Source organism: Oxyura jamaicensis, chromosome 3 (genome assembly GCF_011077185.1).
Source record: "Oxyura jamaicensis isolate SHBP4307 breed ruddy duck chromosome 3, BPBGC_Ojam_1.0, whole genome shotgun sequence".
NCBI classification, from domain to species: domain Eukaryota; kingdom Metazoa; phylum Chordata; class Aves; order Anseriformes; family Anatidae; genus Oxyura; species Oxyura jamaicensis.
The window spans coordinates 5,318,964-5,346,370 of record NC_048895.1 but is presented as its reverse complement, the minus strand read 5'-3'; the positions used below and the strand labels follow the sequence as shown (position 1 = coordinate 5,346,370).

Here is a 27,407-nt window from a genome sequence, read left to right as displayed (position 1 = left end):
CAGTGTAGAACAGGAAAATATACATGGATATTGAGATTGGGTATATATTGGGAAAAATAGTGTTACAATAATTTATTCTGCTCTAGGCAGTGTCACAAATCTATCATGGCATACAATAAAACACCAACAATTCTGAATACTTTTCTTTACCACAAAAAGCACACCTGAATTAATAACAGGACAGCCTTCAATGAAGTAGAAAATAAACCTAATAGAAATAAACTTAGAAGGAAAAGTCATCTAAATCACACGGCTAAGATCAATGAGTTTTTAATTCTCTTTTTTTTTTTCTAGAGGAAAGCCACACAATTGGAAAAGTGTAAATTGCAGTTCAGTGAACGTAAAAAGTATACATTTGAAAAATACTTGTGGTGCACAAAAGGACGATCTTTCTCATGACCTGGAGAAACACAGAAATTACTGTTAGGGAGGTCTAGGAAAAAAATGTGTTTGGTGTTGTCATCTGGGTAGATTAGGGACTGGTTTTGAAGGTAAATAAGCATTCCAGTACAGAAATTTGTGATGTGAGCACCTGCTGTACCACAGAACAGAAGGAAGATATGTTGTTTGCATCTGTCCTTTCATTCAGGTCTACCATGTTTGTTTATTTATTTATTTGTTTCCCATATTGTAGTTCAACTTTGCATTTTATAATCAAAACAAATCTATATCCTGAAGAGGTCTATGCTGACACATCACCTCTGAACTACTTTTAACGCCATGTCCTCCTGCTACTGAAAGAAACTTTCTTTGGCAGCTTCCCCTGCTAACATGTAGTAAAGATTTAAAATAATATACTTGGCTGTGAATACAGGAAGTTGAAAAACTGGCTTCTGTTGCCAGGTTTGTAGCAGAAGAAGCGGATAGGTGTAATCACTAAAATCTGAAACCACCCCTAAGGCAGATTTTGAGTTGGAGTCCAAAGAAACTGATCTCTCCATCTGAAAGACATTGTCTTCAGCTCCTTAGTTTTTCTAGTATCTCATCTTGGCTTTGTGCTATTAAAACAAGGAGCTAAAGAAGTGAACTCATAAACCCTTTTTTCCAAATTCTATCCCAAACTTACCAGTGGTTAATGGACACACTTCCAACAACAACATACAAAACCTAAACTGACATATTGACTTCCAAACCTTTTCTGTAACAGAAGTTGGAGTACGGAAGTTGGAAAAGTATCTTTCTCTTAAGATGGTTGCAAAGCCAGCAGAGCAACACACAAATGGGGGTAAAAGTTAAAGATGTACAGGTTTAACAGAAGCAAAGTAAATCTAAAGGAGAACCAGTTTTGTAAGGGACAGAGTGATTAAAGTAAACAGGAAAGTAATAAATGGTTTGTCCAAACAGTTGTCTTTTCTAATTGTTCAGCCCCACTGATCTCCCTTTTTAACCTGTTTCCCATTTCATGCTCCTAATCAGGTTCAAATGAGGTGTATCTGCTCCATCTTTGCAAGCTTGACCTACTTTAGAGGGATAAACAGTGCTGTGACAGGTCTACTCTGTTTTAGGAACACTCAGTTCTGTTTCAGAAATTAAAGCAACTCTGCTTTGTTCCCAAGCAGACTTGCCTAAACTGCAAACCTCCTCAGTGCTGAATGTGGCTAGCCATTACTTCCAACCCTGTTCTATAGGTAGAGAAGAATTCCTTAGATGTACCTTTAGTTTTTTATTTCTTCATTCTGAAGTCCATCTTTCCTAGTCATTTTGAATTCATAGGAACCTCCTCATATATTTGGGGACATCATTTTACAAGCTTCCCCTTCTCCACTTCATGGAGATCCGTTTTGTCACCTCTCTCACTCACATGCTTTTTGAGGACAGAAAGATAATTATTCAGCACCTTTTACCACACAATAAAATGTTCCTTAACCCTTACTTTCACACATCAGCTCTTTGTCATGTAAATCACCTAATTTGATTCCAGCAGGTGAATTGCTCCGCCACCTTTCAAACTTCTTTCAGTTTTGGCCGATCACTTTTTTCATTTTCTTCAGAGAATCTTTAGGAAAACCAGTGTATTTCCCTCAGGCTTCCCCAGTTCTTACTGAGCAGCAAGGAAAGGTCCTTCCTGTACTATCTCATCACAAGGGAACTTCTAAGACTTTGCAGACTGAGACTTCTAAGACTGTCTTCTCAAATAATTTCTACTGCTGTATTTCTTTCTCTTCACTATGCTATTTCACATCTAAATACTCTTAGGTCTAAATATTTCTAAAATACCACATTCAACATTAAAACTATTCACTCAATAAGGAAGGGCACTGACAAATTAGAGATTTATTTTTTTTTACAAACCACAAAAATAGCTAAAGGATTAGAAAAAAAAAAATAATATTGAGACTGAGTTCAGTCTCTGTGTACTGCACAGAAGATAGCAGAAGGTATATGTTCCATGAGGCTCTTACTTACTTAATTCTCAGCCAGCGTTAATTGTGGCAGCAGGAAGCTTACAGCTCACAAAGACAGGGCTCTCAATGCTGGGAAGCTATCAATGAAAAATCTTCTTTGGTAGCAGCAGGTAGTTTTTGAATACCTAGTGAAGAAGAGGAATATAAGTCATCGCTGAATCATTGGGAAATGTGACCTACCCTTGTACAGTAGCAAGTGAGGAAAATTGCTATTGATGTTTCATTTCTGCACAGTGTGAGTAGTGCTATGGGCAGGCCTGTCTCCCTGCTCGCTCAGTGTTGGAGGAACTGTGAAAGCCCTCAGCTGCTTCTAAATTCCTCCTGATTATGAGCTGTCTTTTGCTTCTGTCCCCAGGTGCTAATGGGGGACACTTAAGTGTCAATAAAAGAGACCTATAAAGGCCTAATAAAGGCCAGGCTTTAAGGACTAGTTTGATCAAATTGACCAAATTCCTATGGAGAAAAAATGGGAACAATGTAAAGGAGCCTCGTTAGACAAACTGGCAGTGAGACAAAATGGTGGTTAAGTCTTAAAATTTCCCCAAGCAGGGAAAAAAAAAAAAAAAAAAAAAAAAAAAAAAAAAAAAAAACCAACCAAACCAACCTGTGTAAATGTTTTCACAACAGGGCTTACTAGCCTTTGGAGTAACTTTTAGAGAATTCATCACAAGCCGTTTGAATTTTCTGAAATCTTGGCCAAAGACTACAATCTGTGTGTGGCAGGAAAGCATATCAGACCTTTACAGTGGTATCCTCTGCTTTATTCTGGTCGATTTACCAGGTTATGGAGGTTGGCTGTCCTAATCCCCAATACCTGGGGGTGCAGGCACTACACTCAGGGGCAGGGCTGCCGTTCAGAGACCGGGGCACCCTAGAAGGCATGGTGCTGAGAGGAATCTGACTGAAACCAGCGAAGAAACGTGAAGTCCTGTACCTGGGTTGGGCTAAAGTATGTGCTGGGGTCGGCTGACTGTTTTCCTGACAGAACGTAGCAGGCTCGGCTGACTGGTTCCTTGACAGAATGTAGTGGGGTCGGCTGACTAGACTTGAAGGGACAGCGCTGGTGGCCGACAGCACCCGAAGCTCGCCCTTTCACTTGCCACTCCAAACATGGGGATGGTCACCCCGATACAAGAAAGCCCCAAAAAGCCGGCCGAGCCCCGCGAAACCCCGAAGCGGCAACGCTGCGGGCGCTGCAGGTACCGCCGCCGCCGCCTCCCCTCAGGCGGCCGCTAACGGCCGGCAGCCAGAGGCCGCCCCTCGCCGCCCCGCCCCGCCCCGCCGCGGCCGTTGGCGCCCGCCCTCGCTTCCTGGGCCCGGGCGGGGGGAAAATGGCGGCGGGCGGCGGCGCCGGGCGGTGGCTGTGCGTGGTGGCAGCCCTGCTGCAGGCGGCAGCGCTCGGCCCTGCCGCCGCCCTCTCCTCCTCGTCCTCTTTCTCCTCGTCCTCGGCGGGCAGCCCCGGCGAGCCGCGGAGCCGCGTGCAGGCGCTGGGCGGCTCCAACTGGAGCCTGGTGTTGCAGGGCCAATGGATGGTGGAGTTGTGAGTAACGGCCGGGGGGGGACTGAGGGGCTCCCCGTGAGGGGCTGGGGTCGGGGCTGCGGCCGCGGTCAGCGCCTCCTCACGGGGCACCCCCTGCCCCGCCCGCTCTGCAGGAGGAGGGGACTTCCTCCTGGTCACCGCTTGTGCAGGCTGGGAGTGTCCCGGGGGGGTAAAGCGGCCACGATTTGCTACCCTGGGGCCGCCTTGGTTGCGCTTCAGAGGCCGTGGTCGAGAAGAACTTGCTGGGGAACAGCGTTAGGCAACGCACCTCGCGCTGCTTATGTGTTTGGGAATGTCGTGGGGGCTCGTGCGAGCTGAGTTTGGTAAGTAACACTTAGCAGGAGTGGGAAGCGTTCCCTGACATCCCAACACCACCCCCAGAAGCTTTGCTGCAGGGTCCCTGCTGTCGGAGGGACGTGCATCAGGCTTCCTCAGTGCTGCTCCTGCTGTCTCCTGTTGACAGCTGGGCAGGTTTCCCCGTCGTGCCCAAGGGCTCTAAGTGCTGCTAACAAACTTTGGTGGGGCCACAGCTTCGCTGCTGGCACAGAGCCGTTGGTGAAATGCACGAGATGTTTTGTGCTTGGAGGCAAGCTCAACCCGGTTGTGTTTAAACCGGAGAGAAGGAACTTGAGGTTTTCTAATTGAGCAGTTAAGGAGTAGTTTGGATACTCACGTGGCACCTGTAAATATGAAATAGGATTTTATTGGGGCATGTGTGCTTTAACAGTTCCAAACAGACTACGTAGACCCACAAAGGAGATGGCCTGTCAGTACCTGAACTGCTTCCTCATAAGTACACAGCTGCTTTAAGTTTTGTTCTGCTTTAGTGTTGAATTTGAGTTGGCTTGAGTCATTTGGGGGAGGGATTACAGCTTAGGTCAGGTGGAGGCAGTCCTGAAGCACCTGGTTGGAGGCCCAGTGATGCCCACTGCTGTGGCCAGGGTTTGGTTTTCAGCCTTTTTTTTTTTCACCTCTGTTTATCTTGTTCTAACAAATGAGGGAAGAGATAATTTTGGAGTGGAAGAAAATAATTTTGTCTCAATTTTTCTACATTGATTTTTTTTTCCCCATGTCTGACATCCAAGTCCTATATGGAAAAAAATTGTATGAAGTTACCTATTCGCTCACAACCCAGTGAATACTGGGGAGGAAAGGGGTCACTTCCATTGGTGACCCAATGCTTTCTTTTATTTCTAAGAGAAAGTATGTAAGTAACTAGTGGTGTATGCCCTTGGGGAAGGAAGACGAGAGGAACTGACTGAAATCAGAAGTGGTTAGGATAGTGAGCAGCCACATTGCTTTGTGTGTCTTTACTCTGCTTGAAACATTAGAATGACAAGTAGCTGAGAACAGTAATGGTGCAAAAGTTAAATTTAGTGTAGCTGAATTTGGTACATTGTGCACTGTTGCCTATTTTTTTTTTCTATTGTATACTGTGTTTCATATGGTAAAGAAACTTGGCTCTCCATGCTGCATTCTGTGGTGCACTTGTAATACATCCTACTTGTGAGAAGGAACTTCCTTATCTCCTGAGGATGCTGCTGATTCTGAATTAAGTCTGAGATTCCCAGTTGTGTCTAAACACTAATTTAAGGTCCTGAATTAGTTTCTTGTGATTCTTACAGTTCTCATATTAACATATTCTGGCTTCTGTTGATTTTCATCTGGTTTAGAGCTGGTGGTGTGGACAGGAATCTGGCACTTGAGTTCAGAGGTTGCTCCCATGCTGCGTGGTGGGTCTGTTGGCAAGGCTGCAGCATTCACAAAAAACTTCATTTGATTGGAGAATCTGCTGTTTACAAGACTTTTCTGAGCAGTCTTTATTTTTTAATGGAAAAGTTGTTGCAGCATAACTTTGGGGGGGAAAAAAAAAAAAGGTCGCCCGTTCTAAATTACGGTTTTGAAGCCTTCTGTCACAGTGCAAGCAGGTACTACTCCTATTTAACTTCATTTTTTCCATTTGTGAAAGTAGCGTAGGCCAATTACTGTATGCTGCCACTTTATTATTTGCTCCTGGGTGCACAAATGGAGAGACTTAAGTCAGAAATGATCTGTGTTCAGGATTTGTAGGGGTAATAGGATTTTTCTTCCTTCATCCCTCCTAGCTGAAGTGCATGTACTTGGCTGACTTCTTGTAAATATTCAGTTATTTGTAGCTGGCAAAACTGCAGGCACTGGAAGCAATACTGCATTTCATTGATAACGTTCTGGATAACTTTGTCTCTGAAAGACATTTCAATGCTTTTTGCTTGCTGTTACTATCACAGCATGCAAATCCTTGCTGAAGTACTTGAAGTATGATGCTGGAGCAAAGTGTTATAACAAGTTCCCTTGTTAAATTATTTCTACTCTGTATCTGCAAGGTAATGCTTTGCTAGCATGAAGAGTTTTCTTATGTCTTTATTTTTAATATTGTGTCCATTGGGAATATAGAAAACTAATTCCTGGTCTCTTTCTTTAAAAGTGCATTTTGCATTTGTAAACATAGCTTGTTCCAAGCTTGATTGATCTCTGTTTAACTTCCTCTTCTTTTTGAAGTAAATAAGTGTTTATAGTCTTCATGCCTTTGTTTACAGAGTAAAGTAACTCCTGCTGGTCCTGCAGTACTTCACCTGTTTGCCCATTGGGGAAAATCTCTGCTTTGGTTCTCACCCGGGCCGTGAAACATTTTGGTTCCCTTTAGTTTCAGGGAAGTATTTATGCTATGTGCTCCAAAAAATGGGTGGGTTAATTTTCTATTTTAATTCCAGCCAAGGTTAAAATTGGGAGAATCATAACAAGAATCATGCTTTCAAGACTAGCTTATAGCGTACAGCATAGGCCCGTAATTTATTTTCCTGTAAATTGTAGTTAAAGCATTGCCCTGCTGCCTCGTGAGCGAGATCATGGCAAGGGGTCAGTGCCTGGCAGCTCCTGCTAGCTGCACCACTTCCACGGGAGTGTGCTCAAAATCTAGCTGAATTTGTCACTGCTTATGTGGATTAATGCTTTTAAATAGTTGGCCCAGAAGGCTGCATAAATAAACTTATGAGGAATTCAGTGAATTATTTAACAATTAGTGTAACTGAGATTCAGGACTCAGTAAGATTGGGGCATTTTCTGTCACTTGAGAGTGTACAGTCTCACACTGCCTCTTGATTTAGTAGTATCTAGGCTTTTCTTTGTCCTATTCGTTTAAAAAAAGTCTGCAGGGAATGCAAATCAAGTTACTAGAGCTGCAGTTTGGTTATGAAGCTTCTGCAGACCTCCGGAGGTCAGAGAAGGTGACCAAATTATCCTACTCAGTAACTGAGCATCGGCTGGTTCCTGAGCTGAGTTCCGTAGGCTGAGCAGAAACTGATAAAATGTGAAACTGAAATATCCACGGCAGCAGATGCTTTACTACTGTTGGAGAGACAAACCTGTGTGGAGTGATGGAACTTAATCTGCTGAAGTACTGCAAGACTTCACCGCTTTTCAGCGATTGACTGGCTTTCTGTTTTAAAAAGGAGTGCTCCATCTTGTCAGAAAAAAAAAAAAGCCTGTGAATGGAATACTAGTTGAATTTCAGATGGTGCTTTTATTGTTTTCTTGGTTTTTAAAGTAGGAAGCTGAATAATTACAGTATATCTGGCTTTGCTTCCCATCGTGGTCTTGAAATGTTCAAACGCACTTGGTCACTTTATGTGAAGCCCAGAAGGACAACCCAGGGAAAAACCTCATTTCTTTGTTCTGTGATGTTTGTGATAGGCCTTTAGCAATTTGTAGAAACTTAACAGTTGTGGAGCAACCGCTTGGGGGTTGGCAGATATTCCCTGTCTGCTTTGGAGGGTTTTGGCATGCTGGAGGTAACTTCTTGTCAGTTTCCAGAGTCTGCACTGTTGTGATGTAGGCATGGGTAGATCATGGGGGCTAACATCTGGCTTGGTCATACGGTGTTACAGCTTTCTCTGTACTGGCACAAAATGCTCATGTGTGCGTCCTGAGGGCGTGTAGGTTTGGGGTTACCACTGAAATGGTGCCGTGCAGAGGCTAAGGACAGGCTGTGGAGGAACAGAGCTGGGAAGCTGTTAGAAGGAATGGAGGAGGGAGGGGGCAGAGAATACAGAGAAGGAGAGGAATCGAAGCTGTGAAGGAGAAACTAGTCTGAGTCGTGGTCCTGTACTCATTAAACCTTTGGAAGGTTTCTGTGTGTAACTCGAAAAGGGGAAAAAATCTGGCCTCTGCTAGGCAAGCCTAATACGTTTACAGAATTTGTAGCAGTAAGAGAAGACTTAATGGAATAAAAGAAATGTCTATTTTACTCTGTTAGTGCTACTGTTCTACTAGGAGCTGTCTCAAGAGTTGCACCTCTAATTTTAATAGTACTCCCAATCTGAAATTAAGCTAAGAGCTTGGCTTTTTTAAACAGTACCTTTCACAGAAGGAACAGTTGAGATGTGTGTCTTGAATGGAGAAAAAATAGACTAAGCTGGACATTTTTGTCGTGGTGGTTCTGCTGTTTTCAGTAAATCCTCTCGTTCCCCCTGCCATAAGCTGCTTTAGCTTTGTTCTTAGATTCTTACAACTTCCTGAAGTTGCCATCACAGCAAAATGCAGAACAGGGTTCAGGGTTGCATCTGTTCAGTACTGATAGCTACTGATGGTAGCACTGGAAGGGCAGATAAAGGAGCCAGTTACATTCATCTGAAAATGAGTGAATCAGTCAATTCCCTAGCCACCTGCTTGGAAGAGGAGAAACAATCAGCAGTGCGGCCTGTGAAGCTGTGGATCAGTGCAGTAAGTGCAGTTGTTCTGTCTTTACCCGATCCGTCCAGCAATACCAGTGAGTGGTGTTTGCTCGGACTGGTTTTACCCCAGCCATCCGTGCAGCTGCTGTGTTTGAAAGCCGAGGCTTGCTCTCTTGTGCCTGTGTAATGCACAAATTGCTGCAAGCGTGAGCTGATCCAGCTTTACATCTGAGACAGACAGACTTGGCTTTTCTTTGAAAGCTTAAAACTTGGCTTCTGGATTGTGCCCTCTGAAAGAGCTTCAGGTCTTGTAATGGATTGGAGTAGGAACTGGAAGACACATGGCTTCTCTGAGATTGTGACTGTAATCCACTTAAATCTGGCGTTCTTGCAGTGGACCTGACCAGTAAATAGACATTTGCCTCAGTTACAGCGGGGATGCAGATGAGGTTATTTACACTGTGAAGCTTTGTGCTGTGTAAGAGGCCTGGTAGGGCCACAGGTGAGGTGTATGTTGGCAGGCATCTGATACGTACTGTGGTGAGGAACTTGGCTATGTGTAATTTACAGGTACGTGATGTTTTCAGCCAGATTTTTGTAAATGGTGGAGATCAGTAAATTGCTGTTAAATATGTAACAGGCTACTGAAAGCTTTTTCCTCGACCAAGTGTCCGGGTCTTGCTTTAAATTCCAGTAGACTTTGGTTTAACTTGGAAAGAGCTGCATGCTGCTTCCTTGGAACACCTGGAGGGCCACAGAGCACAGTGCGAGCAACACCTAAACAGGTAAATGTGTCCCCTTGTGCAAAAGGGTTCAAATCTAAAGGATTCAGTAGAAGCCTACATTCAAATCAAATAAAATAATTGTCATCCTAAGCTTCGGTTCTTCAGGGTGCAAAGGGTTTTGAAACTTTATCTAAAGGTGACCTAAACATCACCATTTTTACTCCTCCCTATCTCACCAAAAGTGTAAGGGGAGATATTTTCAGATTGACGGGCAGAGCAGAGCTTTGGCAATAGAATGCTTTTCTTATTTCCAGAAGGCATTCCTGAGTTCCTCGTAGTGCTTGAAGTGCTGAGTAACCGATGTGGATGTTAAAGCTTCAGAGAAGTGAGAATTTTGAAGTAAGCAGCAGTAAGAACCCTGCGAAAATCTGATGTTCACTGCAAGTTGTGTAGGGGCAGGGTCTTTCCTGGCTAGCAGAATTTGTAGGAATTTGCAGGAATGTAAAGCCAATATTTTCAGGCAGATGATGTGCCAGTGTCCAGCATGAGTGGCTGGATCTTGTAGCACTGTGTGTGACTTAGTTCCATCCCATGTCTGGCATTGATACTGAAAGGAAGCCGAAAAAGCAAGGCCTTTTGTGAAGTTCATTGTTCTCACTACCAAACAGTGGTAAGGGTGGATTTTAGTGCCGCTTTGAGATAAAGAAAAGGTTTCTAATCATTTGAGTATTATCTCAACTATGCACATTAAATATTCCAATTAATTTCAGATAGAAGAAACTCTCATGAATGTCAAATGTAAGCACGAATGTTGATATGGCCAAATTTCCCTTTCAAGATCCGACAGTACCTGAAGCAGGCTAGAGGTTATATTAGTCTTGGAAGCCTTGTGGTATGAATTTGACACATCTAGAGAAGCTAGATTTAGAAAGTGTTCCAACTTCTGCCTTTAATTTTAGAGCAACATCAGTAGCATTATCTGACATGTAGTTTCTTACTTATCAGTCAAACTATTGTAATAAAATGTAGTCTGTTTTTGAAGCACGGTATCTGTCAATCTGTTATTAAAAGCACTCTACAGGCCAGCAGCTCTGCATGTGAGATTTGTTTCCAGCATTTTTTTAAGCGATAGTAACAGGCTGTTTCTTGGCAATATTAGATTTATGTACTTTTTTCAGGTGCTCTCATAAAGAATGATGTTGCTTCAGAAAACCCACGATATTAGCTTTAATACTTAAAATCAAATTTCTAGTACAGTAAAATACGAGGTGTATTTTTAACTTGTATCTTTTTAACATTCCAAGTGCAAGATTTCCTTTTTGAAATACTTAGTTTTCAAAACCCCTATAAAAATTTACGAAGCACTCAGTAAACTCAGTTCTGCCTCTTCCGTGAGAAGTTAACCTGTTCAGCCTTATTGACCTGAAACATCTGTGGGTGGCTGGAGAGATTTGTCCCCAGGCACCGAGGAAGGAAGGAAGTGCTCCTGCTTGGAAGCCCCTTGCAGAGCTTCTCAGTCATGGTGGGTACGTGGGCTGGGAAGGATTTGGGGCTCTGCCCATGAGGAAATTTCTTCTTTTCCTCAGGAATGGAAGAGGAACACAGCAGCACATTTTGAGCCCTGTGACAAGTAGGGGGACTCTAAACCCCCTACATTTGCTTCCTTGCCTTTTAAAATGTCAGAAGCCTGCTTATACATTTCAAACCCCAATAAATTAGGGGACATCTCCTAAGGGTTTCTATCAGTATTGAACTGACGCAACCCTGAATCCTGTTCTGCATTTTGCTGTGATGGCAACTTCAGGAAGTTGTACGAATCTGTAAAAGGTGTGGCTGGGGTGGTGGGGGAATGATGGCTATAGCTCACTTATGTGCTATGCCTTGCTATTTGTGTTATCTTAATTGCGTGTATGAGCAACCATTGCAAGCTGCAGAAGTCTGATGTGTTAGGGTAGAAATGGGGTCCTATCAGTGTTCAAACATTTTCTGATGTTATCCTCTCAAATTAGCTGTTCTGTCTCCCTGTTGATATTATCAATAACAGTGGTAAACTGGGCTTGAATAATGCAGTTGGTAGTGTAGAGAACTCAGCTTCTAAAACATGCTTTCTTATTTTGCTGAATTTAATCCTAAGGTAAAGCAAAACTCAAGGAAGACAGTCAGTACAAGCAGTAGGAATTTAAGATGTACTTTCTTCACATCTCCAAAGAGCCGTATTGAAAAGGGCATGCTCTGATGTATTGAGCAGCGGGCTAAGGCCAATGTAATTTCCAGAAGTTCTGAGGTGTGGGAAATCAATACAAAACGTTACGTTGAACGAGTACAGCCTGGCTTCAATAATTCAGATAGCTGCCATGAAAATAGATTTATTCTATATGTAAATAGAATAAATCATGAGTGGTGAGGGTTTTGATATGAATTTCTCAAGGCCATGGAGATTTGCTTTTGTTTTAATAACATGAGGAGGAACGCAGGGATTGATGTGAAACCTACTTGATTAAGAAAAACTGCATTTTTTTTCTGTAATTGATCTGTTTGTATTTTCCTCTATATGTTAAATCAATTTGAATGTGTACACATATAAGAAAATTAAAATATTTAACCTGTTTTCCCCCTTTAGCTATGCTCCTTGGTGTCCAGCTTGTCAACAGATTGAATTGATATGGGAGAGTTTTGCAAAAGAAAGTGAGCATCTAGATATCACTGTGGGAAAGGTGGATGTCACTCAAGAACCAGGTATAGTACATACACAGTATTTTTAATAAATTATTCAATATAAGTGCAACTTAATATCTGGGAGTGTGCTTTATTTTACTGGAGTACGTGGAATGCCAGCCAAGTAAGACATTTCTAAACCTAAATGGTGCTTTCCACATTTAACTTCTCTACATAGTTCACGTCTGTGTGCATAGCAGTTTGTAAGGTTAACTTGAAGAAATTGTGGGGGAATGATCTGGACTTACACTGTATTAAAAGGGGCTTACTCTCTGTTTTAACCTACTTCAGTGGAAGCTGTTGTCTAATTTACTACTTTTCCCTCCAAACTGTCTGCAGAAGCATCCAGTTTGGTAGCCTCTAGTTTCTGAGAATTTCAGGGTGTGGTAGCATTACCACAGCGTGAGCCTCCTTTAATGAGTTTTAAACTATTTTGTATTACGGTGCTGTTTTATTGTCATGTTACATTGTAGTAGTGCCTCTGAAGTACAACCTTCATTGTTTTTTTTTCTGATTTGATGTATCTATGCAAATACATTTACAAAGAGGATATCCTATCTATCCACAGAAGCATAAATATGACATTATTTGTTCCTGCTCTGGTGACTCCTTTCAAAGTTTAGGATGCCTGTTTCTGTAAACAATACCAACGTTTATTTTTTTCCAAATCTCTACATCGCTGAAGAACACTTCATGCTTGTTTTGGCTTTGAGGGGATAAAAGATTTTGTCAGCAATATCAGAAGATTGGCAGCAAGAGGTGCTACTAGACCAAAAAGATTCCTAGAGCTTTAGGAATGTTTTGTCTTAAAGTATGTTAAAATATGTTTATTTGAGAATGTGCCAAACAAATTAGTTTTATGAAGTTAACACTGGGTGGATGAGTTAAATTGCTTAAAACCAGAGATTTAAGTTCACAAGAAAATGCCAGCTGTTCTAGACATCATATTGGTTAATGTTTTGTTTAAAAACTTAGAGGTATACAAAAAACTCTGTCAAAAAGCTGTTGGTGTGGGGCTCTCCTCTAGTGCAGATACTCATCAATAACAGATGAAGAAAATATGAGTTTGAACATTAATATTTTTACATAAGTGCAACTTAAAGCCAACTTCTGCCTCTTTGCCTTAAAGCAGGGCTTACTCTGGAGTTAAGGCTGCAATTGGGGATCCATTATAATCCCATCTTGTTGTTTTCTCCCAATCAGATAGAGATTCTTTGCTTATGTGGTGTTCAAATAAGAGGATTTCAGTCCTGATTATGGCATTAGGATGTGAGTAACTTATAAATGCACTTTCAAAAGTGAGGCTGTAAAAACAAAAAGTTTGGGATCCTGTATGGAATTAGTCTACCTGGTAAAGAATATGAATGGTGGGTGTGTTGGGACCTGAAGGGATCAGGTACTTGAAGTTTCTTTTGGTGAAAAAGGATGTATGCAGAGCCACATGAAACACCATTTCCAAACCCTGCAGGGGGAAGCAGCCATTCATGGTGCTTAATTATAACAGATGCCCAAAGAATGAATCCATCAGAGCCTTGGTGGATTTACAGCATGCTTCAGTCGTTTGATGTGTTAGTCTGAAAGTGCTTGTTCTTTCCTTGTCTTTTCTATTGAAACACCCAGTATTTCAGGAGTAAGTAACGGAGGTGTTTCTGTCTCACAAACTTCCCAGTATTTTCAGTGCCTTTTTAAATTCCCAATCACAGCATTTACAGTTCTATTTAAAATAAGATTTCTTGGGTCTTCCATAATCTTTGAATATTTGCTTGTTGAAGGCGGCAGTATTTCTAGATGGCTTCTAGATTGTCTGTGTATTTTGGGGTGGAAAGGCAAATACTTTTTTTTTTCCCCTCGTCTTGGTTGTCTGACTGCATGATGGGCATGTGCCAGGGTGTGTGATTTGCAAACACATGCTTAGCTGTGTTTCAAGTTAAACTGTTACCCAGTTCAAATTAGTATCAAGCATGCACCAAAACAACTTGCTGTATGTTCTTAGCTCTTTGAAGCTGACTCACATCTGATTTTGCTGACCTAAGGAGGTGTGCTAGGTAAGCAGAAAACCTCCACCTGAAATTTTGGATGTTTCAGTGCATTTGGCAACAGATTTTGTTTTATGCTTTGCATTTTTCACACTAAGACCATTGGTACTTGCTCTAGGATAGGTTATTGGGAAAAGGGATTTAAGCTATTTCATTTTGTTTGCCTGCTTAGTCCTTGATAGGATATCAGAGTTTTTCAGTGTTTCTGTGTCTCTGCTCTTTATAAGTTTATAATATTCTTTACAGCTCTCCACCTTGTCTTTCTTGTGCTGCTATCCTTTCTGCGTCACTAATTCTTCTGTTACACTTGTGTTTTTGTTTATTTAGTCTCTCCCTGTGCCGGTATGGCTTTGAACTGTTTTGTAAGATTTCCTGCCATCCTGCCCCCTATAGCAATAAAAGCAGAAAGCTGAAAAATGAAGATGCCTTCTTTTTTGGAGCTTTAAAGAAACTTTTGTTTGATTTAAACATCTTCAGAAATGAAACAAACATCAACAAAACCCACAAGCGTTTTTTTGCTAGTTCTGAACGGGGTTTCACTCTAGAATAAGCATTAGTACTGAAACCTAAAAATACCTGACTTAATTCAGTCTGTGTCCTTTTTGGCTCTGTGGGTAGAAACTCTCTTGCAGTAATACTTTTCTATGACTAACTTCCTGGAGCAGAAAGCTGAATGAAGATTTAGTTTCCTGAAAGATTTTTCAGAGCCTTACAAGAGGAAAAGTTAACTGATTTGCCTTCCTTACATTGGCACTGTGTACGAACAGCAATTGCCCTTACTAATGGAGTTAGTCCACCAACCGAGGGGTTGGTAAGCTCTGACATCTGTATTTCTTTTCCAGAATAGATGACGTTACTAGCACATTTTTTGTTTCTGCAGTCTTTAAGATGGATGTGTTGAATATTAAAATTACTAAGCACTAAGGCCAGTTCTTCCTCTCACTTGTAGGTTTTGCTAATTGGCAGGGGGTTGTAGTGTCAAGTAGCCCTGACATTTCTCAGTCTTGGGAGCAGGGAGTGAGTGATACCTTCACCTGACAACTGTAGTTAGCTGAGTCTTACAGACAGCCTGCTTATGAGATACTTGTGAACTTCCTGTTTCACCGCTGGCTTTTGCAATGAAGCCGTACACTGGGAGATCTTCATCGGTGTAGCAAACACGGCAGTGATGCTCGAAGCACTTGCACTTATTGCTCTGTAGCAGTACTGAGTGGAAGGAAGGCCAGAGAACTTCAAACACTTTCTCCCCTGCAGCTGCTTTTTGATGATTTGGAAAATTTCTGTCCTGCAAGCTGCATTATGTTTTCACTGTCGAGTGTGGTACTTGTAAAACAATTATTGTGTTTGCCACTTAGTGCAACACCTGCTTTCAGTGTGGGTGTCACTTCCAGTCAGCCTTGTGAAGCCCTGCTTCAGCCTCTCTGCCATCTCATGTCTGATGCTCAAAATACTAATATGGCCCACCCTCCTGGGTGATAGTAAAAAAAAAATTACTCTCATGGCTGAGATTTGCAATATTTCATGGAACAGAATGTTGAGACATCCCAACCTTTATTTATCTGTTAACATACCACTTCTGCTTTTGTAGATAAAATGATTTATAGGAAGGAAGGATAAGAACCTAGAGACATCCAAAACATTGTCTTGCTACAGTTGTGTATGAGACAGATTGTATCATCCTACAGCATGGCAGAGCATATTGGTTGTGCAGCATACAAGGATTACTTGGAAGAAGCAAATAAGATTACTTTGTTTAATTACTTTAACTACCTGAAGTCTTACATGCGCAGCTCTAAATCATTTAAAATCAATTAGAGGATGAAATAAAATGGGGGGGCAGAGTTTGAAAGCCTGCATTGCTATGTTGTTAGTGGCCCAACTTTCTAGATGGAGCAGTGGTGATCTGGATGAGGCTGCATGCAGGATTCTGGAAGAAGGGTGTATTTTCGAGGCTCATCTTCCTCTCGGTTGGAGGGGAGCACTCCCAATCTCATCAGCGTCTTCAGCTGTGTGCAAATAGGAGTGAATTCCCTGTAGAAAAATCATCTTGTAGTAAGCATTCTACAATGTAAACATTTTACTTAATTTGGCAACAATATTTAGCAGCTGTTAGTTTATGGCATGTCTGATGACAAACTGTGAACTTGTATTTACAAAATGGTGGTAAAAGCTATGCAGTCGGCTTTCAAGTACACAGATAAAGATCTGTAGGTGTTTATAGGTAAGTCAAAATGCTGGGAAATCTCCTTTTTTACTTAACTGATGTTTTTCCTTCCTTTCTTTCTAGGCTTGAGTGGTCGATTCTTTGTAACAACACTTCCTACAATTTACCAGTAAGTGTCTAATACAAAAAACATTTGTCTGTTTCTGTACACTTTCTTTCTTCCTGTCCTGTTTGTACAGTGACGTGGGAGAAGTGATGTACAACTGGCTTATCTCATTTTGTCAGTTTTTAAAATGTTTTTCAGAAGCTCAGTGCGTGTATTGGACATCGTGTATTTTTAACTTACGGTGGAAGATTTTCCTATGGTTTTGTACCTAGATAAGTGATGCTTTTCCAGTCTGAAAACAACATTTGGTAATATGTAAGAACTGATGCAAGTCTGCAGTATTGTATTCTAGAAACCTGACTATATGTGAGCAGAAACACTTCCACTTGTGGAAGTGTCACTTCAATTTCTCATTTTAATAACAGACTGACTATGTAAAACACTACAGAAACCTTTCACTAAGCATGTAGCACTGCTTCTGTTACTGTAAATTCTTAATCTCTTGGCTTTATGTTGGTATGTAGCTGTTGAGACCTGCTTCTTGCCTGTTTTACACCATAACTCTGAAATATAGATGGTGATGAAGGAATATGGACTTTCAGTTTCAGTTCAGAGTATTGCTAATGGCTTTGATTATGTTAAGAGTCCTCATTTCAAGACTTTTCCTTAGATTAAGTGGATTTACTAAATTGTCTTGTTACCATTACTGTTTATAAACAACACAGGATGTTTGCTGTGTCTCCTTCAATAAAGGATGAAATCCTTTAAATGGAGAACTCATCATTAAATCATGGTATCGAGTGTGTGTGTATATATATACACATATATGTATGTATGCACACTTTTAATTCTGAGACGTGTCTAAAAATAATGTAATTTCCTGTGCTTCATATTCACTACGGAGTGAATTTTTATTTTTTTATTTAAGAATAATAGCAATTTTAATAAACAGCAAAATCTCATTTTGTTGAAAATCTGAGACCATCCATCAGATATTAGTTTCAAAACATTGAGAATCCTTGGGTATTCAGCTTCCTGAGCAAGTTGAATCTGTGTACATAGTATGTTTTGCTTTTTTTTAATTTTTTTCTGGGGGGAGGAGAGGAATGGCAGAGCGGAGGGTTGCATTTTTGCCATACAGTTTAAGCACTAAGTTAATGTGTTTTTATGCTTTTTAGTGCAAACAACGGAGTATTTCGCAGATACAGAGGCTCACGCACGTTGGAAGATCTTCAGGGTTATGTTTTAGAGAAAAAATGGGAAGCTGTGGAGCCAGTAGCAGGATGGAAGTCTCCGTCTTCTATAATGTAATACTTTGTTTTTATTAACAACAAGCATGTTTTACAGCTCATCATTCATTAAGGGTGTTTTGCTGACAGCTTAAAGACAAAAAGCCGTTGTTCCCTGGACAAGTAGGCTTTGCAGAAGCAATCTTTATTGACAGCCTGCTATGCAGTTTCTCACCTTTAAGAGCAGTTTATTTTCTGCACTTGATTTCATCCCTGCCTGCTGAGGTTTGTTGATATTATCAAGGAAAATATATAAGGGAGGGAAGGTACAGCCACCAAGTATTTCACAATTACTTGTTGATTTCTGGTGACTTGCAGCAGCAGCTTTAAGGTTTTTACTTGTTTAAAAGGAAGTCTTGTGTCTTCCTTTGGAATAGGGGATGGGGTAGTGCTTTCACAGTGAGCTCGTTTCCAGAATGTTGAGTTTGCTTTGAAATAGCATAGAATGCTTGCATACTGTAAAAGATGAACCAAAGATATGAATGCCCTCTTGCATTTCATTTTGACTAAAGCTATCGTACAAATTCATATGAAAGATCCAGTATCTGTCCTTATTTCTCATCTGAGAATGAAGAAGTGTAGAATATTTAGTAATGGGGAGAGGAGCTGTAGGGCTGCTTGCTGCTGTGAGCTGGGGAGAAGATGCATAGACTGTGGAACTGGTATTCTGTGATTATGCTCAAATGCTGTCTCAAGCTACCTTTTCGATGCTTTGTATTGAGCCAACTTGAATGAATGTAATATAGAGAAAAATGTATTTGTTTGCATTAGCTTCCTTCTATCGATTAGTAGGGGCTGAAATAGTAGCAAAAGTGCATAACCAGAATCTTTGTGTTTTATGGATAGCTTACTTTATACCTTAACTCTTTACTTGTCTTAGAACATGTTCTTCCCTTTGCGTTTTTTTAGGATGCATGGTATGGCAGGGCTATTTCACCTATCTGGGTGGATCAGGGTAAGTAACTGTGTGGTAGCATATTCCATACCCCTCTTTGTTCATGCTTAGAATAATATTCCTTTAAGAAGTCAAAATCTAATTGAATCTTTTCATCGCTATTTTATGAGACTTCGATTTTCCATATGTTTACTGTACATTGGATGTGTAGTATCTTTGCATTAGAAATTTTGTAGTGCTAATAGACAGTAGCCTCCATGGCAACAAATGTAGTTTGATTGTAAAGATTATCATAAATACTAAAAATACTTGCGTTACTATCTTGGTATAGTTAATATTCTGTCGAAGTGTGCTAATACCAAATTGATAAAGTAGCTTTTTGACAGCTGCTGCGGATGTGGCTGTGTGCCTCAGGAATACATTTAGTATCTACTAGAGTTTTTCACTTAATCCTGTTCATAAAGATGATATCCAGATTCATTTTAGAAGTTGTAAATCATGTTCTTTTTGTGTACATCTAATCTATTGTGCAGACGACCAGGGTAATGGCCTTATTTTTAATAAGAATTTTTGCATCTGGATTTCTGATAATAAGACTGACATAAAAACCAAATTTGTACAGTGCAATAATTACCAGAAGTAAGGGAGAAATGATTAGTGTACAGTAATGTGTGTGTTGAACTTACAAAACATATCAAGACACTTTTGTTTGGGAGATATCAAAGTTTTTTCCTGTAGTATGCAAATACTGAGAATTTTCAGACACTTCTGCAGTTCTGGTTGGGAAACATTTAAGATCATCAGGTGTAGCCAAGATCAAGACTATCTGTAGCGAAACAAGTCTGAATATTGTAGTATGTGCTTCAAAGGGTAGTAGGGAGTTTGAACAGAGTTTGTAGCGCTTCTAATAAGTATCTAACTATCTCGGAATCAAATAAAACTTTCCATTATTAGGTCTCCCGTGCAAGCCATCTTTGTTTCTTTCTTTCATTGGGTAGTATTAACTTTTTACAGCCTGCTGGCTTTTCTCTTCTTTGGTTGCTGTGCAATGTTGTTTTCCTTGTCTAGTTTCCTTCCTGAAAGATTAGAGTTATTTTCTCAGAGCATTTAATTTGCTATCCACTCTAATACATATTTCAACTCTACATTTCCTCACTCTTCTTCCTGTACTATCCTTGCACATGTTTTAATAAATGTTGGATGCTGTTCAGACACTAAGGGGCTGGGACACACACACACACAGACCCTAGAACTTTCAATATTAAAGCTTCTGTAAACATTGATTGTGGTTTGTTTTCTAATGGAAATAGGCTTTGAAGAAACGTAATGCTATAATTTATTTCATACCAGCCGATCTGCTTTGATGTGATGCTTGGTTCAAGCCAATAAATCTGTAGGTTTAAATAATCAAGTTCAGTTTCAAAGAAATTGTGATGCATTCCAATTAGTCTCTTTAAACATAAAATGAGAAATCACTTATTTTGTATCTGTGTAGAATGTGTGGCTCTTCTTAAGAACTAAAGAGCTTGAGTAAGAAATAAATGGCTGCATTTTAGTTAATGAATGAATTCCCAAATTGAAGTATTATTTTATCTTGTGCAAATTCAAGCACCTACCATTCTTCTTCCCAGATGCAATTCTTATCCCAGGGATAAAGCTCTTTTGAGCATCTGTCTTTTCCTTGGCGGTGTGCTTGTAAAGTGGGTATAAAATGACATCTGCTTTGATGCGATTGATTTATTTGGTTCTGCAATGTTTAAGTTCTGAACTACCACTGTAGAGTTTGCTGTACTGGTGTTCTGTCATTCTCAAGTATGCTTACTACATGGTCTCCTCCCTGCAGCAGAGGCTGCGAAAATAGATGTACGGGTTCATGCCACAGATTCATCTAGTGCATTAATCTGTCTTAAGCAGCTGTCACCTTCTTGCAGAATATAAAAACGTAGAATGTTGTGATACATTCTTGTACGCTCTGAGCATTCCTCATACGTCTGTCCGCAGTAAGGTTACATGTAGTGCCTTTTAATGTGAAAACCCAGTAAAGCAAAACAAGATTTCATGCTATCAGAAGAATCCTAGTATGACATTTAAAGGATGGCTGGTGCTTGAGAGGGAAGACTTTAGTATAAATGCTGTTATGAAAGGTCTTAATTAGGTGTTGATTTATGTATGAAGCAGTATAAATGCTGTTTGGTGTGAAGTTGATACGTATCTTCTCATTTCCAGCAAATTCATAGCTACCTCACTGGCACTCTTGGAATTCACGTTTGGATGTCTTACGCTATCTTCATCTTGGCTACCTTGTTGATTGGCCTGTTCCTGGGTTTGGTAAGAGAGCGTATTCCTTTCTTAGTTGCCTAGAACTTTTGTTTTGCATTAACTTCAGTGGAGGGGGGAACAAAAAAATTCACTGATACACTACAGCACCTGATTCTAACTGCTTATTAATTGCTCATTTTATACTTAAGGATTTCATGTGTGTGATCAGAATGGTGTCTGAAGGCTCCAGCTTTCTAAAAACAGGCTTTGTGGATTGACTTTATTAGTTGAAAAGGGCTGTATTTGTGGGAGTTGGCAATGCAGATTTGCTGTTGCACTGTACATAAGATGAAATGATGAACATCTTTCCAGAAAAGCTTTGAAGATTTGGCATTCTTAACTGACCTAATCTATTTCAAGCCATTACTGTTGTGGTAATGTATGCAGTATCAGTGCATTTGAACAAATGCTTTTTTATTGTACAATTAAAACAGCTGCATCTTTTGTGATGATAGACTTCATTGTCAAGTAAGTGCAAATCAAGGTAACATAGCTAGAAGTAAATGATAATGATTATTTTAATTAAAAAAAAAAAACACCACCTTCTTCCACTTAACAAAAAAAAAAAACACCAAAACTCCATCAAAACACTCCCAACAACTCACCAAAAAATAATAAATAAACGCCCCAAAACAGGAAGAAGTTAAAATACAGAGTTAATCTTTCTGCCTTTACTAAAAAGCTTTCCTGTGATTGAAATGTAGTTTTTATTGTTGTACCATTTCTCTCTTTTCTTTCCTTTGCACTAGTCTTAACATGTGACAATGGGACACTAAGATTTTCCCTTGCATTTTGATTATGTGTATTCCACTCTGAGGCTGCTTTAATAAACAGAAAACCAAAAGGTACAATAGAGCATAAAAGGTGGAAGTACAGATCGTGTATTAGGGAGCTGGGGAGTCAGAATTGAATAGCGTCCTAACACAGAAAATCTTGACCAAGAAGCTTTCTAAAGTTTTAAATAAAGATCCTCAGCTGTGTGCTGGACGTATCTTCTGAAGATGCACAGCATTTTTAATGCTGAATAAATTTAGGGAAATAGGAAGCAGAAAATGTGGAGTGGAAAGCAGAGAATGTTGGTTCATATACAGAGATAGCACTTTTTTTTTTTCCAGTATTTTTAATTTAGCTCCTTCAGGCAGCTCTTGCCTATGAGCCAGATAACGCAATTTTCTAGATTTTTATTATATGTTTAAAAAGGATGAGTAGGTCTTTGCACATACTGTATATTAAATTATCAAAAAAAAAAACACATTGCCTTTGTTCAAGTCTAAGTATCTAAAATTACTTGCCACTTAGTGAATACTTATGTATTCAAATGATAGCATATTAATCTTTTTGTGAAGTTCTGCTTTTTAAGAGCTGCTGCTTGTGAGGATGCACTGAAGTGAAAGTATCTTGAAATTCTCTGAAGTAGAGAAAATACATCTAGAATCAGTGCAGTACTAAAGGGATGAAGATGAATAATGAAGTATCCCAAATCACAGTATTTCTTCTCACCATCATCTTGCCAATTATATTTATACATAGGGTATAAATATAATAGTACAGGGGCTGCTGGGATGAAATGCGTATTTAACAAATGCTTTTTTCCCTCCTTTACCCAGATACTGGTCTTGATTTCAGACTGCCTTTGTCCATCAAAGTCAAAATACAGAACTGAAACATCTGGTAAGAACCCCTGAGCAGGGGAGGTACTGTAGTTTTAAATGCATATTTGTGGGAGGGAGGGCAGTATGTTGTCAGACACTTAAATTGGGCCCAGTAAACCAGGTATACATTATCGTCACCCTGTGTCAAGGATTGTCACCCTGTGTCAGGCTCTATTTAATCAGTAAAAGCATCTGCTCAGTAGCAAGGCAGACAAAAATACTACTACTAGAACAACAAAAGCCCTCAGTACTTTATTCATACTTCCACAAATATGAAGAAGCCAAATGCATTAAAAATGAGGAAGTCTTGAAGAAATATACTGCATTTTGTTTATTTTGTGCAGCTGTATCTTCATTAGATTTGCTGCTTAAATATAAAAAGAATTTGCCTTGGCAGGACATTTCCACATCCTATTATGCACTCTGTATGTTGCCTTAGGAGATGCAAAATTCTGAACCTATACAATTCTATATCTAATTCATGGAAAGAAGGGGAAAGAAGGAGGTAGAGAGAATCAAATCTAGGGACTGCAGGGAATAATAAACTGGCATAATAAAAGCCAGAACTATGAAAATTCTGTATCTGACATTGCTGCCAGTTGAACGGACTTGGGCTGCGTTTTATCGCTAGTCACAGATCAGACCTGGTTGCCGTGTTGAGGCTTTGAGAGTCCTTATATGAGCTTCATAGGGAAAGATTAGAACAACGGTGTTTCTAGGTCTGTGTCCACTACACAAGGCTGTTTCTTATCCACAAGTTGGGGGGAACTATTTAGTCTCCTGTGTGATTAGAGGTTGCTTTTTTTTTTTCCTGCCCTGTAGCATATAAAACCAGATTTCCCTCTGGAATTCTAAAGTTAGTCATTAAGCTCACAAGGAAGCAATACATGGTGTGTGGCATTGTATCTCCTTTAAATAAAATGAAAACATTCATCTTCCTGATCCTCAGTGAGAGGGCTTCAGGCCAGTGTTCTGTACCCTAGGGAAGGGGAGGCAAAAATTTGTGCACAAAATGAAGTCTCCTGTAAACACCAGATGTGCGTTAAGTTCCAGAACACCTTGTGGCATGATTGTTCTATCAAGTGGTGTCAAAACTGTACAGTAATTAAATGATTCTTTTGTGTGTATTTGTGTGTGCTGGTCTGCAGTTCAAGATGAACATACATCTGTGATACTTACCAGGAAGACTGTAGCCAAATTTAAAATTTTTAAATATGCAAAATTACTATCTTTAAAATCACTACCTATAGAAAAACCATACCGGTGCAGTATGCTGTTCAGTTAGCTGACTGATTCAACAGCAGCTGTTACCTGACAGCGTACCAGTATCTTACCACTTTCTCACTGATTTCTTTGGTAATGATTCCTCTTTAAGGAACCAAGCAAAATCCATCTTGTAACTTTGTGGAACTAAAAAAAGGCCTGATATGCAGGAAGAACAAGTGATGATGGAAGAAAAATTCTACTGAAGAAATATTTGAAATAATGTAATAAAAAAGGAAATATAATGTCTAACAAAAGTTTTCAATAGTAAAGTTCACTAATATTTTAGTATTGTAATGTACTGTAATGTTCATGATTTATTTCACATAAACAGTGGTGTAACTTTTAAAGACACTGTTTGGAGAGTCAATCTAACATCAGTATTTGGAACTCTTTTGTTTAGAAGAAGCAACCACAAAGGAGAATGTGGAGAATGCAGCATTAGAAGAACCAGAGGAGGCTGCTGAGCTTTCTGCAGATGATGCAGAAGAGACTGCAGAGGCGAAAGACCTCTCAGATGAAGATGATGCAGCAAATTCTGGTGACTCAGAAGAGGATTTGGAGCTTGGAAAAGAATCTGGTGAAGAAGAAATGGAAGATTTGAGTGAACAACCTTTAGCTGATTCAGAGACTGAAAGCTCAGTAAGACAGCGTAAAAGTCAGGCGGTTGACAATAGACTATAGTTGTTCAGTGGTGTATTTTGTACACTTGGACCAAAGAAGTATCAGACCCTGGGTCTGAAGCCGAGGCTTACACTTGATTTGTCACTTGTGTTTACGCAAAATCTCTGCTCTTTGAGCAGGCTTTTCTTTTTTAAGCTAGTAACTACTCAATGAGTTCGATTTATAAGTATATATACTGTTTATTGTATGACTTTAGCCATGACAATCAAATGAAGTTTATTGTGTGTGTATTATGTGTTCGAAGACTTTTAAGGGAAAAGGGAGGTGGAAGCAAGTCTCAATGCACCGGCTATAAAGCGGTCATCTGTGCTCGTGCTCTTTTGTAAGTACTGACCAAGACAAGGACTTTTAACACTCAAGAACCTTGGCAGGGCTGTGACTCTTCTGAATGTTTGTTTATTCCAAATGCCACAGAAGCACCAGATAAGTGATACGGCAGTGAAAGAAGTTACCTTATGAGTCTTCTGTTGAAAAATGTGGTGTAGGATGGGTTTATTTCTATCACTTTTAACTGAAGCACCTTTATATATTTCTAAATGTTTGTTTTGAAAGTATATCATGCAGTGAGCCTTGTGCTCTGATTAGCATGGCCCCAAATTTTTCAGGCTTCAGTAGATCAGAGGCATGCTGCGTAGCTCAAGCTTGTCGGCTGAGATTATTTTTTCTTTCTTTTTGACCCAAGGAGTTTTGAGTAATCAAAAGCTTCAAGCCCAGAAAGAGTGGCAGCTAGATGCTTAAAATGTGTAGTACTTAAAAAGGTTTAAAGGCAATTACTTCTGTCAGGGAAAACTGCCAAAGCATGACTCTTTTCTTTAAGAGATTGTAGCAAGAAATACTCATTCTGCAGCCAGTAAGTTGCATATTTCTTGCCAATACAAGCTTATGATGTGCAGTGCAGTTCTGCTGTTTCCAACCCAGAATAGTTTTGGCAGAACTTAAGCTGCTTTAGTAACATTAATTGAGGAGGCATTTAAGGCTTCACCTTTGTCACTTTTCTACTTTGTCACTAGAATCAGCACACTGGGGAAAGGGAGGAGCAGGAGCAAGCAGCAAGGAGAAGCTTTTGGTTTTTGCTAATTATATCAAGATAAATATTTATCTATGGATCTATATAAAGTGAAAATGGCTTGGCAGGTAGACAGCCTTAGGTGTGATTAGAGGACTTAAGTCATTAAAGATACTGGTGTTTCCCTCCTTTGGTTGGCTTGTTTAATGCTAGTTTTTTTTAGGTAAGGAATACCTACAGTAAGACCTTGTATGTTTATGTTTCTGATTGGATGTGTGATCACGTGCGTAAGATGTTTTTATCTTTTTTTGTATTGCATAAACCTTGCTAATGTGCATGAATTCATCTTGTTCTTCTAAAAAAAGTCAGATGAAATAATTTCTCTTACTAGAAGAGAAGTTGCAAGTGAAAAATGCTAGTTTCCTTTGAGACTGAGATTAATAGGGCTAATTTGTCTTGACTTTTTTTTAATGCTCATAAAGAGCTTATTTACTAAGAAAGCTGAACTTTTTGCTCTCTGCGTCCTGTTACATATTGTGTCTTGGAACGCTATAGCAGAATTTTGATTTTTTTTCTTTACACAAAATTACGCTGCATGTATTGAATATGAATTTTCTTACTGAGTGCTCTCAGTGCTGAGGTTGTATCTCATTCTACTGTAGTGGAAATGTATAAATATGCTTTCACATATGTGGAGACGTACAGATGTTAATATGTACATTGCACTATGAGAACAGTTGGTTTGTCTTGTGTAATCTGTGCATTCTTCAACGTAACTAAGAAACTGTAGAAGCTTACAGACAGCAGCACTCGGTATCAGTTGAGGTACATGCCTTTTTTTTTTCCTCCTAAACTAAGTATGTATTTGCAAAAATCATGAAAACTTCTGTGGCTACCTTAGAGTGGAAGGAAGAACTATGCACGTAAAAGTTCAGAGTACGGTTTTGTTGTTTCCAGGACACGTGCTTTTATATTAATTTGTGCATCAGGAGCTCATAAAATTCTAAAAGGAAAACAAGACTTAGGTATATTTCAGGAGACAAGTAGGAACCAATGTTATGTGAATTTGTCAGATGAGAATTGATATATCCCTTCAGTCATGGATCCAAAGCTACCAGACTCTGAAAAATGAGGGACTGTATCCGGTATAGATTGAGGGTGGTGATGACTTTGCTTGGGTACCAAAGAGGATGTTTTAAACTGCACAGGGCCTTGTGATACTCACAGTGTGTAGGAGGGAACATGTCGATATTAAATTTTGATTTGATTTCATTTTCATAATAGCATGGAGCCAGTCATCTGAATTCTTCTCTAGCTGTTTAAAGGGACTCGACTTTAAAAGATACACATCATCCATATACCTCACAGTTTGTCTTACACTGCTGGGAATATGAAGTATTAAAAGTATTAAAAAGTCAAGTTACGTGTTGTCAGTGCTCAAGATGAGGTATTAAGGCTTCTTAAATGTTTAGACAAAGAACGTGTTCTCCCAGGAGTTGTATTTTGTTAAGGTGTCTTTGAATTTAAAAACACAAAACACAAATGAGACTGACCTTGCAGATACAGGGTTTCTGAGATGCTGTGAGAGAAAGATCTGAAGTTGCTGCTGTGCGTTGATTCTCTGGAGTCTCTGCTTACAGATCTTCTGTTCTTGTGTGTCACTGTTAAGTTTGGATTACTTAACGTGAAGTTGGTATTTTCCATCGTCACGGTCCTAACAAGATCACTCTGTGCAGGGATTAAGTTGGCAGGCAGCAAGTGATGGTGGTGCATCTCTTCATAGATCTCTTGTGAATCTGGAAATGAGCAATAGTGGGCTTCTAAGGCTTCTCAAACAACATAACATGTATGTTATTGCTCCTGTGTTTTTATGAATAAAATAGGAAATGTTAATGCTAA

At 39.8% G+C, this 27,407-nt stretch overlaps 1 protein-coding gene across 1 annotated transcript; it reads left to right on the top strand.

The window, feature by feature from the left end:
• The first annotated feature begins 3,728 nt into the window (after window positions 1-3,728).
• On the top strand, window positions 3,729-27,407 carry TMX4 (thioredoxin related transmembrane protein 4). The gene is made up of 8 exons (XM_035321253.1): window positions 3,729-3,945; window positions 12,000-12,115; window positions 16,418-16,463; window positions 17,579-17,707; window positions 18,599-18,644; window positions 20,811-20,912; window positions 22,511-22,574; window positions 24,222-27,407. Exons 1-8 carry the CDS (start codon window positions 3,737-3,739, stop codon window positions 24,500-24,502), a joined length of 993 nt encoding a protein of 330 aa, XP_035177144.1. The 5' UTR covers window positions 3,729-3,736; the 3' UTR covers window positions 24,503-27,407.

Coding starts and splice junctions, on each gene's coding strand:
- TMX4 (XM_035321253.1), top strand. CDS start 3,737: ATGGCGGCGGGCGGCGGCGCCGGGCGGTGGCTGTGCGTGGTGGCAGCC. Junction 3,946..11,999: donor GGCCAATGGATGGTGGAGTT/GTGAGTAACGGC, acceptor TTCCCCCTTTAG/CTATGCTCCTTGGTGTCCAG. Junction 20,913..22,510: donor TTGGCCTGTTCCTGGGTTTG/GTAAGAGAGCGT, acceptor TCCTTTACCCAG/ATACTGGTCTTGATTTCAGA.